Source organism: Thunnus albacares, chromosome 15, assembly GCF_914725855.1.
Source record: "Thunnus albacares chromosome 15, fThuAlb1.1, whole genome shotgun sequence".
In the NCBI taxonomy this organism is placed as follows: domain Eukaryota; kingdom Metazoa; phylum Chordata; class Actinopteri; order Scombriformes; family Scombridae; genus Thunnus; species Thunnus albacares.
In genome coordinates, this window is record NC_058120.1 from 1,968,746 (window position 1) to 1,981,368 (window position 12,623).

Consider the following 12,623-nt stretch of genomic DNA (forward strand, 5'->3'; position numbering starts at 1 on the left):
TTAATGGAGGACTGCAGACTGTTGGCTAACTGTCTAGCTTTGGATAAAGACTACTCATTGCGAGGACAGTATAATTACCGTATTGACCCAAATGTAAGACGACCATAAGATGACCATCACTTTTTCAAGACTCATTTTTGGAAACAAGACTTAAAACTTGGATTAAACTACACTTACTTTCATTGCACTTACAGTAACGTAATAAGTGTAGTTGTCATTAACTTGAGTACCTCACCTGGTTCACTGTCTCTCCTCTGCTCTGTTGAGCTGTGTGTGTGTGTGGAGCACTCAGCCCCGCCTGTGGTGAAACAGAGGAGAGGTGAGAAACTCAGCATGACCATAAATGATGGTAAGATGCAGTTTATTATGCTATGTTATGTTATTTACCTAATTTCTGTGCACTTGTTTCATTTCAGTTCAGTGTGAGACTCTACTGCATTTTGCTGTCATTTATGGTCGTGCTGAGTTTCTCTCTATAGTGGTGGGCAGCTTTCATAGGACTATAACCTGAGTGCCTATTTCACTGATTTGGTGGATTGGTTAATCTAAGATGGAAAAGGAGACAATGAGTGGAAGAGAAATCAGAGAATCAGTAAATATCAGTAAATATGATCATTAGTCTTCTCCTTATATTTACATATTATCTAGAAGTTTTTCAAAGAATCTGATGACCTTGACATGCTATTGATTGGTGACTGTTCTCTTGTTTTCTGTCCATTTCTGTAAGCAGCTATGAGTGATGGAATTGTAAAGTAGTGGTGCTGTAGTGCTGTACTCATTCTGATTCAGATTATTTCCTCTTACCTTTCTAGCTTCTATTTAACCAGTATATACGATCACTCCATATTTGAGGCTTTCAGTAAAGTGGTCCAGAAGCTCATCCCACAGCTGCCCACGTTGGAGAACCTGCTCAACATCTTCATATCTGTGAGTAATCCTACTGCTGTGGCAAACAGTCAGCCTGGCACTGCAGAATGCATTTAGACTAGTCTACTGTTAAGCGGTGCAAATGTATCTGAATATTGAGACATCCTTTAGTCATATCTCCATGGAAACCTTGCACCAGTGTGCTTCTGTATTTCCCCCACATTTTAATAGTGGGACTATGCACATTATAGTTGTATGCAAAAGTTTGTGCAATTTTTGACAAATAACATATTTTGGTGATTTTTTTTTTTTTTGAAAAGATGTGAACACAGCCTCTCTAGTAAATGGAGCATAAAACACAATATTTTCAGCAAATATTAATGCATATTTACTTTTTATGTCATAAATTGAACAAAAAAAATAAAAACATCATAGTACATAGTCAATACATAGTAACACCCCCTCAGGCAGATATTGCAGCCTGCCAAATGCTTTTCATAGCCAGCTAAAAGTCTTTCAGTTCTTGTATTAAGAATTTTCTCCCATTCTTCCAGGCAAAAGGCTTCTAGTTCTGTCATATTCTTGGGCCGTCTTGCATGCACAACTCTTTTAAGATCTACGCACAGATTTTCAGTTAATTTTAAAGTCTGTGTCAAGTAGTAATAAACATGTGTTCTGAGTCTGTCACACCACAGAAAAATATGTAATTAACCACCCAGCCAAATTTGAATGATTGAAAAAGTTGCTAAGTATATAAAGTAAGGTTTCAAAATCGTGGAAAAATAAGCTCTGAAAGGCTGGGGGCGTGTCTGCTGAAGGCGCTGAAAGCACGGTCCAACTGAACAGCCTCTGAGTTAACAACGCTCATAATAAATTCCTGTATAGAAGTACACTATTTAAAACAGGCCTTGCTTGTAGGTGTAAGGCAGCAACATGGATGATATTTTAAAAATTAAGTAATGTTAGGAACCACTGTTTAATTCGGCACATATTTTGTATGTAAATGTGGATTTGTTTCAGTAAAAATGTAACTTAAATGACTAGTTAACAAGCAATCCATCACCAACCATTGTTATGTTTCATTACTCACTTCTTTGCTGAAATGTCCTTGACCGTCACCTTTGGAGCAGAAGCCTCTCATGCTGTGCTTTTTAGTGAAGTGCTGCCCAACAAATGGTGTCAGCCACTGCTGCATCAATTGACTCGCCTGTCCTCCCAGCTGAACAGCTGGTGCTGAAGCTGAAGTGATGGGTGGTGGCCAGTGTTGGCTGCTGCCAGCGCCACGTGCGTTGATTCTACCCGTCCTCCCAGCTGAACAGCTGGTGCTGAAGCCGATGCCGCTGGTGGCTCCACCCATTTAAGTCAGGGGACTGTGAGGGCCATTCCAAAACTCTCAGCTGGAGTCTCTTGAGGTAGTCCATGGTGGATTTCGAGGTATGTTTAGGGTGATTATCCTGTTGTAGAAGTCATCCTCTTTTCAGCTTCAGCTTTTTTTCTACAGATGGTGTGATGTTTGCTTCCAGAATTTGCTGGTGTTTAGTGGAATCCATTTCTCCCTCCACTCGTGCAATGTTTCCTCTGGCTACAACACAACCCCAAAGCATGATAGATCCATCCTCATGCTTAACAGTCGGCAAGGTTTTCTTTTCATGAAATGCTGCTCCTTTTTTTCTCCAAACATACCTTTACTGATTGTGGTTTACTGAGTGTGATTTACTGATTGCTGACAGTTTTCTTCAACTGACTCTTCCATGAAGGTCTTGTTTGTACAATCATCACTGCAGAGTGGAACAGTACACCACCACTCCTGAGTCTGCTAAATCTTCCTGCAGGTTTTTGCAGTTAAATGGGGGTTTTGATTGAGCTGTCTGACCAGCATATGAGCAGTTCTCTCTGAGAGTTTTCTTGATCTTCCAGATCTCATCTTGACCTCCACAGTTCTCCTAAACTGTCATCTCTTAATTACATTTCACACTGTAGGAACTGCAAGCTGGAAACACTTTGCTATCTTCTTGTAGTCTTCCCCTGCTTTGTGGGCATAAATAACTTTCATTTTCAAGAGTCTTACACAGCTGCTTAGAGGAACCCATGGATGCTGAGTGTTCACAAGGTTTGAAGAGTCAGTTAGAGTCTTTGAAACTAGTACCAGCTGACATTTCCTAATGACAGTTGTTGACATGCCTCAGGCCTGACGAAAAAAAAAAGTATCTGAGACTTTGGAACTCTTAGACTGCCCAAACTTTTGCACATGCCACAAAGATGTTTTTGTTTATTCATTTATTTATTTATTTATTGTTCATTTTATGACATAAAAACTATCTATGCATTAATGTTTGCTGAAAATATTGTGTTTTATGTTACATATTCTAGAGAGGCTGTGTTCACATCTTTTCAATTAAAAAAATCACCAAAATATGTTATTTGTCAAGGGGTGCCCAACCTTTTGCATACAACTGTATATTGCATGTGCATGTCCTCCTGCACGCCACAATCCAGTCACTAGGTGGTAGTGACACATAACTAATAAACTGGTCATCCTGCATGAATGCAGACATTGCATGGAACACCGTAATAATCATTCATGAATGAAGGAAAACCAAAGCATCTAAACTAGATTTGCCCATTGACATGCCTGCATCACTGACTGTTACATGCTGTTGGCCACCACATTAACATGATGCCCCAACTCCTGTGGTACATAGTTTTCCAGAATCTCAATGATTCCAATTTTTATTTTCATTCATGTTCTATATGCCATACTGAATGAAATATTTGCAAACCCTTACTGATGCCATTTGTTCAGGCTCTAAATTTTCAGGTGAAATCTTATTAGAGTGTCCATGTAGTATGTATTTGGCTTGGTTTACACTTTGTCTGTGTTGTTTACTCTCCCATGCAAATTCACATAAGTGCCTGTCAGGTCAGTGTCATGTAAATGAGCTGAAATGATAATGAGCTATAACTGTGTCTATTACTGAGATTCTCACTGTGCTTTAAACCAATCCTCAATGACTTAATGGCATTTAATATACCCATGTAAATTATGTTATGTTATGGAACCTATACAATGTCCTCTTCATGTCACAATAACGTGCCTTGCACAAAAGTTAAAATAAATGAAAAATGTATCTTTTCTTAAAAAATGCAGCTGGACAGCCTACAGTAGGCCTTTATTAAAATTATTAGTAAAGTATGTGTAATAGCAGGATAAGTCTACATTAACAAAATACAGCCTGTATCACAGCTTTTTTACAACGTAATTTAGACAGTTTGAAGAAAATTACATCAACAAAATACTAAATTCCTGATGCAGTCTTATGATGAACAATAAAATGTTATATTTCATGTGAGAAATTGTGCTCTGCAGGTCACTCACTTTTAACAGAGTTTACAAAGCAAACACACAATCAGAAAAGCATTTGCACTCTATATGCTGTAGCTGACACTGTTGCATCAGAACATACCTGGATTGGCCTTGATCCAGATTGGATCAGGATATCTCTATTGGTTTGTTTTCATCAGCTGTTGAGTTTTAAATGCTTTCTTATTTCCGAGCTGCGGTATAAATATTATTTATTTATACTGCAGCCGTATTCCACCCACACAGGCATTGATATTGACATTGATTGATTGACTGAATAAGTATCTGAAAATTAAACTGCAATTCAGGTTTGCCCTGCTGTAGTTACCATGATGGAGGGTAAAAACACAGTACATTGCCATTGTGATCCACCACACAATTGATAGATCAGAGATTAACAAGAAGTGTTAATTAAGGATACATGCTCTTTATAACACAGGGCCGTCTCTTCGGCTTTTGAAGGGCTCTACATTCACCGTAAAGTAGGACTGTACCCGACTCAGAATTTTGTCAGTCGAATCAGATTTGGCAGTTCAGTACGAAGATTTGACCATTCGCTCCTTTTTTCCCATATAGTCTATCTGGCAATCAGAAAATCTATTGGCATGAGTTTCAGTGAAGATTTCAGCCATATTAACATAGTCTAATACAATCATGGGAACATATTTTTTAGATTTGAATTGCCAAAATATTATGTTGAAGTACCTTATGGATTTGTCGGAATAATCAGACAGGCAACACGCATGCATTTCTGTTTAAATCAAGCTCTTATAGCCAATTGTTTTTATTTCACTTTAAACATTAAAAACAACGTGCAAATTTATAATCAAATGAAAGTGTTTAAAATAAATTCACAGCATTACCTGCTATGAAATAACCGACACCTCTCCTTCAACAGGATAGGCCTACTTCTTTATTTCTCTTTAAACATAAAAACTAATAAATACATCCAAACAAGAATAAATTAACAGATGCAATTATTTAAAATTGGAATTATTTTTAGATGAAAATTAAAACAGTTATCTTCCTCTCTCATTGTAAATTAGGGCTTTGAGGATTGTTTTAACTGTCATATGAAAAGTTTCGAACTTGAAATTAAAGTCCAAACTTTGCATGATGTTTTGACAAGCCACAGAACAAGAGATGTCCTTGCTAATTGAATATTGAGCTGTGAAGACAACAGATGACAGTTCAATCTCTCCTCAAGGGAAATTTAATTGAAAAAACAGTAATTAAGAGGCAATACTTAACTGAGCAAAGCTTTCCATTCGGTGATTTTTCATTACCTTTAAACATACCTGCACATTTCAAGGACTGCTATTGAGTTACGTCCTAAATAGATGTGAAGTGGTTCACAGTGAACTTGTTAGAGTAGACATCATGTGTGCATTTTATTATAACAAAAAATGATATCTTTCAAGATTTACTCTCTATCAGGCTTAGTAATGCAAGAGTGCAAATGAAATAAACTTGTTCCTTTTCATAATGTGTCAGACCTCTAACAAACCTGTTTAAGATGTCTTAACCAGGGGGAGAGTCAACCACACATTCATATAAACAGATAAACCTGAGCCCCAAGACCTGTTTTTTGTCCAAACACATTTCATAGTGCTTCATGTGTGGACTCTTGAGGCTGTTGTTGTAGAAATTTGTGTTTTTCTTTGAGATTGTACTAAAGCCAAATGGTATATCTAAAAAGGCTTTGCTTACTGTTTATATTCTGTACGGCTGACATTAGTTGTCAAACTACATTATACTGTAGTTATACTCAAATATGTTGATTGGATGGACTGTATGCTGTCTACTAGGGTGTGAAAAACATATTAGAGAAAAAATACTACGACGCTGAGACACAACCACAGATCTGTAGCACATTTTGCGCAAACATTGTCAAAAATCAATATGGCAGTCAAAAAAAGGCAGCTTCAGGTATCTCTTTCTGTGCTCCTGTGCCTCTAGCACGTCTTTGTCTGACTGTATGTGCAGCCCATCCTTCCCTTGCTATGTTCTTTCACCCTCCGCAAGAAATAGCAACAGACTCCACCGTGTGCAATGTAGCATCGCTACTATCATATACACCAGCGTGGCACCACTAAACTCACTACTTGGACACACAACCGAAATGAATGATTCAACCACTAACAACACAACAACAGCTGCAACAAAACTCAAAGAGTCAAGAGCCTCCGATTGTGAACCCACTTTGGCTTTCTAGCTAATGTCTTCTTCTTATCTACAATCATGAACTGTATGATGATGTCTTATAAGAACTGGGTAGCGGACTCTAAGATGGCACCCATTCATTCAAATGAAAATTGCTTGCTAGGCGCATAAGTAAAACATTTTCTAGTTTGGTTATGGGTTGTGTGGTCCACTGCACATGCTCATTAGTGTTTCCACTGGCCCCTCCTGAGCTTTCCCGCTCAGCCCATAGACTTAACATCAGTATGATGACACTTACTTTAAATTTGCTTTTCTAGGCTCTGGGAAAGTTTTACAAACATGAAGCATTCATGCATTATAAATTGATAATACAAAGAGAAATAATTGATCTTGTATGTAGTTTGAAGTGTCACGTATTTTACAGACATCGTTTATATAATGGAGGGTCTATGGGGAAAATGATTTTTGGGCAGCGGGAGATTTGCAAGTGACCACTGGGACAAATTGGCAGTAAGGCTGAGTGGTGGCATGCTATAGAATAATAGAGTACTGATGGTAAAGTTTTTGGCAGACAATGTTTTGATCCTACTTGGATCTTTGTCAAGTCAGAATGTTTTAAAAATGGAAAACACACACATATTTATATAATGCACACCAATAGGCTGACAAGCTCTATGATGGCAGGTGTGGTTAACCATCCAAACTGCCCAGGGTCATAAACAACCCAAAACAATTAGCAATTCAATAAAATACATAGAAAAAAGCAGTAATACGAAAGTCATACTCTAAAAATCAATACATCAAAAACTAATATCAAACATTTATATATAAACATTATACCGGATACATCATCCCTTTATCACCTAGCTTCAAAAATATATTGTAGTAAGTTAGGAAAAAAGAGAAGAAACCTTAAATTCTTCTACAGAAATTGGGTCTTAATATCCTTCTATGGGAAGTAGCACAACATTTTTTCATTTTTTCAAATATGTGTGTCATGGTCTAGAAATATAAAAAAAAAAATAGAGAGAGACATCATGATACTACCATCATTTTTGTTTGATCTCACACTCTTGATTCAGACCTCTAGGTGTGAGAGTCTGGAGAGTGAAAATATAAAAACTTTCTCTTTGGAGTAAGAGGGTATTTAAATCGCCTCCTCTTCTTGGAGATCTAACGTGCTCGATGCCAAGGTATCAGAGAGGCCACTGGGTGATTTGCCTCTCTGAAATGCACTGACACCGGGTTATGCTGCAGCTCCTGTGCTCTTGGTGTTTTTCCTACATATGCTAAACCACATGTGCATTAAATAAGATAGATCGCATTTCTTGTGAAACAAGATATAGTGCATCTTACTTTCATTGTTTTTCTTATTATTGGGAGGGTGTATGTGGTATACTTATGAAAAATTGCATTAGGTGCATGAACCACACCGACATTTCCCCTTTGGGTATCAAGGAAAGTTGTGTTTTTAGCAGGGATGAGATCAGATTTCATCAGCATTTGTCTCAAATTAGGGGGACGTTTGTACACTATATTGGGTGCATCTTTGAATTCATTTCACTCAAGTTTTGATTAAGGTTTCACAAAGATATAAGCAGAACAGCACAACAACATCAACACAAAAAATAATACAATAAGTTACTCAAAAATAACAGTGGAGTTGCCTTAGAGTATATCAATATTCATACAAATATATTTCAGTCATGTCTCATATAAATGTTCCATTTTTTCCAGTTCCTTTTTGAATGCATTCTCTTTGATTCTCAAGAGGTATGTCAATTTTTCCAAAAATGTCGTGGACAATTTCCAACCACTGTTCCCATTTTGGAGTGTCTACATTAAGCCAGTTCCTGATACAAGTAGAACTGATCAAAAAGAGATCTTTTTTCATTACAACATCCTCAGTGTTCCAAAGATACATCACAGGCCAAGTATTTTGGATCTCATATCCCAAAATATTTTAACACCTGCATTTACATTTTTTCAATACATTCATATCTTTGTAAAATTCCAGAAAATATGTGAGTGGTCAGCCTCCATGCTCCCACACAGCCTCCAACAATGTTGTTGTGCAACAAGTTGCCTTCTTTTTATTTTGGGTGTTATATAAACGCGAGTTAAATGGGTGCAAGGCCAAACTATTTATTCATTAAATTAAAATGTGCTATTTTGTGCTATATTGGGATAGGTATCATTATTGGGATATGAAATGATCATATTGGGATATGAGTTTTCAAATTGTTTTTTCAAAATCTTTACCCAGAACTGAATATTTTAAATAGCACCAAGGACCATTATTTGGTTAAGGTTTTTCTTTTTTGATAAGGCACTCTTCCTGTGTTACAGTGCTGAACCTGTCTTGGGTAGCTTTTAACCAGTTTTCATTATACCTATCGATTTGTTTAGTGCAGGTTCTTCTCATACGACTGAACTCGCTGATGGGGAGGCTTTTTCAGGTGGAGTGAATGGAATGATTGCCCGTGTTAGAAAGAAACATTTGTTTCTTTTCTATACAGGTCTGTCATTAATGTCCTGCCCTCACATTTTACAAGAATGTCCAAAAAACTGATTTGTTGTACATCATGATCAATGGTACATTTTAAATGTTCATGGCAGTGATTGAGATACTCATAAAACTGCAATAAACTATCAACAGGATCATCATAGATCATGAAAATGTCATCTGCATAACGCCTTCAAAGTTTGATGTGGGTATGGAAGGGAATTTCAGAGAAGACAATCATTTTCAAAACAGGCTACACATAGGGAACTGAAGTTTTGCTGCCCGTGGCAGTCCCTCTGCATCGCCTATATAAAGAAGACACTTTTTTTTTTTTTTTTAGAAAGAACAATCTCTCCCAGTTCCCTTAAAAAAAACAGTGAGAGCTGCATCCAAACGCATATTGTTCTTTGCAGATTGTCACATTCACAATCCAGTGGGATTGTGTACAGCATGCGTGCGTGTGACACAGACCAGCGCAGAATATCTAAACACAGAGCATTGCTCAACTTTTGCTCATAGTTCTGAGTGACAGACAAAACTTTGGAATTCATCATGAGGGAATAACAATGGTAAGATTTATATTATTGTTCTTGAACAATATAATCAGTGAAAATGAGTTAACATAAACAGTGAACAGATTAACAACAGTTTGCTACAGATGGTAGCTGGCCAGCTAACTTGAGCCTTGCATTTGGCAAGTTCACATTTAGCCTACCAATTGAAAGTAAATAACATGTTATTATTAAAAGAAAATAACACGCACATAGACGTATAATTGTGTCCGATTGGCTGTAGGCCTAACTGTTAGCCTGTGTGCCCGGCAGTTGTGTAAAACAGTGAGAGTGACGGTTTTTTTACCATTTAATATTTATCTCATCACTCCTTGCACTCTTCACTTCTTTGCACTAATTGTATCCTGTTTACAGAAGTGGTTTCACCTGTATAGTCATTCCTTGTGTATATTCCTGTTATTCTGTATAACTACATTGAGAATCACTAAACCGGAGTCAAATTCCTTGTATGTGTAAACATACTTTGCTCATAAAGATGATTCTGATTCTGATTTATACAATAACGCTGCAGGTAATTTACTATGGAATGCTGCAGTAATTTTGATTAAATGTTAATTAATTGTTAGATATGTCAACATATTTAATCTGATAATGTCCTCTAATGAAGCTGTAAGTTGTGCAGCTGTTTGCTGTGTTTAATTCTTTGGATTTTTTTTGGGCCGGTTGTTGAATAGTGACAGAGGGGAGCTCTTGGCTCTTGGCTCTTGGCTCTTAGCATCATTGGGTAAAAAATCCATAATAACCTTTCAGCATATTGTGATTTAAGTGGTCTCAGAGAACACTAGATGTCTGTACCTACTCTTGACTCTGGATTCAGGCTTTAGAAAATATATCCTATGACAGGATATTTAAGCCAATCACGGGTCATTTCAGAGAGCGGGGCATTCCTATTGGTTGTTCTACAAATGCCATTACACATGTTCACGTCAGTTCAGATGGTGAAGCCTGATTCAGTGGTGGCTGAGCTGGCCATTCTTCTCCTGGACAGGTAAGCTACTAATTTCATTTTACTGTAATATCTAAATGTGTTGTTTACCTTCAGTAAAGACTGGTGCACAGCAGAAACTATCTGAAACTTTTCAGTGGGCTCATGCAGGGCTGTGTACAGTTATACTGGCAGTGTGTTTATGGCAACAGCAGGCTAGGCTAAGCTACATAGCTGCTATGTCACTTTCTTTTATTTCCAGTAATGAGAATCAGTCAGTCACATGCTTAGTAAACTCACATCAGCCATGCTTAGTAAACTCTGTCACAAGTCCCTCGTTCTGCCTCGTTCTGCTGTCACTATCTTGTATTACAGCAGAATTGATTCGTGATCGGTGAGTTCGATTTTTTCACCAGCTGAATGTGTCTTAGTATCCACTAATTAGGCACTTTTCCCCTGGGACTCTGGTTGTTGCTCACCAGTTTGTGTCGCTCTCTTCAGTTTACACAACGATCTAGCCACAGTCAGGAGTAAGTTTTATTCCTATCAGATGTATTTTAAAACAGAGAGTGTCAGTTTTAAGGGAGACAACCCACTTCCGGTAAAGACCGGTGCACAGCTGAAACTTCCCAATCTCATGCAGAGCTGTGTGTCGTGTGGTGGGAGAGTCAGACCAGACTTGTGCTGCACAGCCTCCCGCAGTTCAAAAACCTCCATAAAAATGACAAACATACCTGGACACACTGATCGTCAGAGAGAACACGCAGATGGAAAACAGAACAGCTGCATAACAGCACAGATGTCTGTGTGCGTAATTTCCTCACCTATGTTTACAATCAGTGCTCATAATACAAGCAGTGAAAAATGTCATGCCAGCCTGGTATGTGGTGTTTGCTATACAGTTGTGCTATCTCTACTGTAGACTAGGGATGGGAATCGAGAACTGGTTCCAGTTGACAACCGGTTCCAAATTGTCCAATTAATTGGAATCGATGCCTCTGAATTTATCAATTCCTCATATCGATGAGTCATGTGATGTTAACGGAACGAAAAAGGTGGAATTCAACTGCGAGGGAAGTGCAGCCTCTGGACTGTCTACAGTGCACACATACTTAAGAGTTATCTTCAGCTATCTTGTAATTTCATCTTCAAAAAAGGCAGCGGTTACAAACATTTTTTGATTTATGAGTGAATAATTACCTTTGCAATACGAATGTGAACTGTACTGTGAACTTTCTACGCTGTCACTCAGAGAGTAATGTTAGCAGAGCAGAGCAGCGATCAGCTGTAACAAACGAGACCAGCTGACCAACACACACTGCAGCATTAAACAACTTAACCGACTCTTAGGTGAAGAAAATAACTTGGTGCTCAGTCTGTTTCACCTCAAAAAACCCTGCGCCCGCTCAGCGTGTTGGACAGCGATGTCTTTACCCGGAGCTAACAGTGCAGCAGAGAGGCTGCTCTCCACTAAACTGTAGAGATAATAAAACAGTAGCGTTAACTCAAACCCTGTGCAGACCTACTTTTTTTCCACACAGAAAATTGATTCGATAATGAATGATAATCGATAAGGGAATTGATAAAGAATTGGACTGATAAGCAGAATCCATATTGGCATTGGTATCAATAAAATCTCAACAATTCCCATCCCTACTGTAGACGTGATGTCAGCCCTTGCCAGCCCATGTATTACATCTCAGCATACACAGTATAACAATTTTCAGCACATGCTATAAACGACACTGTGTGTGTATTAACAACAGAGATGAAGACATCCTGTCAGGAACTGAAGGATTAGCAGAAGATGTTCTACTGCAACAGCTGGGAACAAGGCTGGTTTGGTTCAAGTCTTACTATTGCAGATATTGATTTTTATTATTTATTGATATTTACTGTTGCTTTACTTTTTGAACTGTCTTTTTTGTTTTGCCCAAATTGTCTGTGTGATTTTTAGTCATGGTGTTTTGCACCATGTTACCTGCCACCACTGAACGCTGCCCAAGAGCCACAGCAACATCTGGACTGAGCAAGACTGCACATCAGACCCTGATCTGTGGCTGAGGGATGTGGAAAAGTTCTTGCCTTTAAGGTAAGTAAATAGTTCTGCATTTTTAGTAATAAAGTGTGTGTTCACAATCACATGGTTCACTGTGGACATATCAGGTGAAGAAATCAGAGAGTATTTTATCCCTCATCTATTAGAGAAAATATGTTTAAAGTGTTTTA

The 12,623-nt window shown here is 38.0% G+C and overlaps 1 protein-coding gene across 4 annotated transcripts in view; it reads left to right on the plus strand.

The window, feature by feature from the left end:
• The window catches only part of rragd (ras-related GTP binding D), a 90,038-nt gene that overhangs the window by 13,210 nt on the left and 64,205 nt on the right, over nucleotides 1-12,623 (plus strand). For all 4 annotated transcript variants that reach the window (XM_044374939.1, XM_044374942.1, XM_044374940.1 and 1 more), the window contains one exon: nucleotides 813-927. In XM_044374939.1, the coding sequence (XP_044230874.1) occupies nucleotides 813-927 (115 nt within the window). The remainder of the gene's footprint in view (nucleotides 1-812; nucleotides 928-12,623) is intronic.